Genomic DNA, 3,005 nt, shown 5'->3' with positions numbered 1-3,005 from the left:
TAGGGTGAGTGTTGGCATTGTATAACGTTTTTTTTTTTTTGTAAACGGCCCTGTAGGGAAGATAGATTTTGTGACGTGATCAAGTTATATATTATTCATTAAGTGTCAAACTTGAACATTTTATTATTCAGATTTATTTCGAGTTTATGTATAATTTTCATTGCATTATTTGTTTTCTTAGACTAAAGTTTATACCAATATTATAGTTCAAGTCAAGTTCTTATATGATTTCAGATTTTAACATTTTTCTCTTATTCTAAGTTTTATTTCAGACTTAATTTTTTCCGGTGAATTATTTTATGTAAATTCTTTCAAAGCGTTGTAATTTGTATAGAATATATTTATTTTTGTAAAGAGTGTATCATAACAATCATCATTTTTTAAGACCAGATTCTGCTCATATTCCTGTTAAGAACCATCGTGAGTTTTGAAGACGTTTTAATAATACTTAAGAATAATTACCCAGATTGGTTTTTAGTGCACTTGAGAGACCTTTGGATATTCAGTTTTTTTATGAATTGCTGTCTGGGAGTTATTTGAGGGTCTGAGAATTCAGGTATTAATGTTTTAAAGAGTAACAGTTTTAATGTAAAAGTAAGCAAGGTAGTTTGGAATTCGAGAGGTTGATTAGCTTGCCAGTCTTAGTATATATAATATTATATATTTGGTTCCCAGTCACGAGTCATAGTATAGTGTATTTTGTTAGTGCCCAGACCAGAGAGCCTTATATATGATATTTTGGTGCCCAGACCTGGGAGCCTTGTCATATAATATATGATATATATATATATATATATATATATATATATATATACTGTGTATATATATATATATATATGTATATATATAGATGGATAGATAGATAGATACAGTATAGTATATATATATATATATATATATATATATATATATATATATATATGTGTGAATGCATATACTATATATATATACACATTTATATATGTATTTATATGCATATATATATACATATATATATATATATATATATACATATGCATTTTTGTGTGTGTGTTTAATATTTATGATGAAAATTAACACAATATTGTGATAACTTTCAATCTCGTATTGGAACCTATTCTATTCAAAAGAAAGGCAAGGTCTATATTCATGCCATCAGTTGCTCAAAAAGAAGTCACGACCTACTACACGGGATAAATGCATTTCAGGAGGTACCTGGTGACACCAATCTCTTACAAGCAACTGAGGTTTATCCAACTTTCAAACCCACAGTTGTTGAAGTTTAGGTCTCCTATAAAATAACAAAGAAATTTATGATTTGTAATTTTATTGTCTTCGAAATAAGTTAATAATGATTATGTTCGTATGAATTACTTATTGAATATTTTGTGGAATCCTCAATAATTATTGAGGTGATCCGTAGGTACGTGATGGAGCTGATACAGAGGAGTCACGTGGAGCTCCTTCGATGATACCCCTGGCTCGTTGCTCCTCGGCGAAGGCAATTTGGTCGAGGACGAACTGGGGAATTGGGTGGGGGAATTCGGGAGCCACTGGTAAATGGGCAGCCTGGGGTTGGAAACCGTTCTCATCAGCCACGAAGCTCAAGACTACTGGGGTGCCATCAGGAGCTGTGTAACTGTGGAAAGAAATCAAGTTTTATAGTGAAAGATTTACGAAAGCTGCAAATGTATCAAAATAATCTTAAGTTTCTCAAAATTACGTCATGAAACATGAAATCCCTAGACGATTGGGATAAAAAGAGAAGTTGAGAAAATTTTGTCCTTGAACTATTAATCTGCAGCTGCTCTGGGTATGATAACGATTTTATAAAAGTACTTTAGCAGAGAAGAAAACTTACGATAATCTTCCACTACTGGAAATGGCTCCAGATGCTCCAGGGGCTCCAGACTCAGAGTAGGAGATGCCGTTGGCCGTTTCGACATCGACGTTGTAGCTTCCGTCATTGCCGTTGATTCTGTCGTCCCTGACAATGGCGATGACTGGAGCATTGACGTTCCTTGACTGAGACGAGGAAGGAGCGGGAGCCTCGTAGCCCTGAGGGAGGGCCAGGGTCACGGCAACCAGAGCAGAAAGGATGACCTGGAAAGCAAAATATTAATCCGTATTAATAGAATACTTGGTGGAGTTAGATTGGCAATCAAGTTCCATTCGTTACTGGATGCACTTGTTTCGATTCGAGTGATTCCAGAGTTATTATAAGGTATAAAATTAGAATATGTCAGTTTGTGGTAACAAGGCAAAAGTCTTACTCTTCCAACCCCCCCCCCCCCCCCCCTACAAAACCCATCAATAGACAAGCAGGGAAACTTACACACTTCATGTTGAGCTGCCTCAAAGGAACTGATGTTGAAAGAAGTCGAGTGACTCCTTTTATACGAGTGACTGGCGATAACAAGTTCACTCCTGAGGTCTGGTATTTGGTACTAACAGGTATTTGATGATCAAGGTCTCCTGAAACCAGTTTATTAAATTGTTAATTTATTCTCTTACTGGAGTAAATGTTGATCGCGATTTTTCCCCTAATAAATAGTTTCACGGCATCTTTAAATAGATTATTGTAGGTCTTAAATATGCTCGCATCAAAGACGCCAGTTCCCAAAGCTTTTCTAAGCCAATCGGGATTTTCGGGTGGAAATATGACTAGAATTTAAGGTGACCTTAGTTTCCACTTCGATCTCAACTCCTCCCTCCCCTTCCTTAACCTGGTCTAGATCGCCTTGCTTTGATTTGGTAGAGTTTCAATTGCAGTATTTTTCTTTCTATTAAAATAAACTTATTGTCTTTCATGATGTCATTACAACTCTCTCTCTCTATCTCTCTCTCTCTCTCTCTCTCTCTCTCTCTCTCTCTCTCTCCATCTTCATACAATGCTATTAGAGCTAATATAAATGTGTTCTCATAATCTCTATTCAAATTCAGAAGGAATAAAGACCCATGATCTCAGGTTTGATATTCATAGAAGACAGTGATAATATAGTGTTCCCTTTACCTGCCATACGTTT

The 3,005-nt window shown here is 35.3% G+C and overlaps 1 protein-coding gene across 1 annotated transcript; it reads right to left on the bottom strand.

Annotated features, from left to right (window-relative positions):
• Nucleotides 1-1,296: 1,296 nt before the first annotated feature.
• On the bottom strand, nt 1,297-2,392 carry LOC137620308 (cuticle protein AM/CP1114-like). The gene is made up of 3 exons (XM_068350541.1): nt 2,315-2,392; nt 1,841-2,082; nt 1,297-1,618 (listed from the first exon to the last, which is right to left on the bottom strand). Exons 1-3 carry the CDS (start codon nt 2,321-2,323, stop codon nt 1,384-1,386), a joined length of 486 nt encoding a protein of 161 aa, XP_068206642.1. The 5' UTR covers nt 2,324-2,392; the 3' UTR covers nt 1,297-1,383.
• Nucleotides 2,393-3,005: the final 613 nt, after the last annotated feature.

The sequence above is a fragment of the Palaemon carinicauda genome, chromosome 26 (assembly GCF_036898095.1).
Source record: "Palaemon carinicauda isolate YSFRI2023 chromosome 26, ASM3689809v2, whole genome shotgun sequence".
NCBI classification, from domain to species: Eukaryota; Metazoa; Arthropoda; class Malacostraca; order Decapoda; family Palaemonidae; genus Palaemon; species Palaemon carinicauda.
The sequence above is the reverse complement of the archived record's forward strand: the minus strand, read 5'-3'. Positions and strand labels throughout refer to the sequence as shown.

What these genes read in the sequence shown, in the direction of transcription:
- LOC137620308 (XM_068350541.1), bottom strand. An exon ending in TCCAGTAGTGGAAGATTATC is followed by an intron (nt 1,619 to 1,840) that starts GTAAGTTTTCTT and finishes TTCTTTCCACAG; the next exon opens with TTACACAGCTCCTGATGGCA.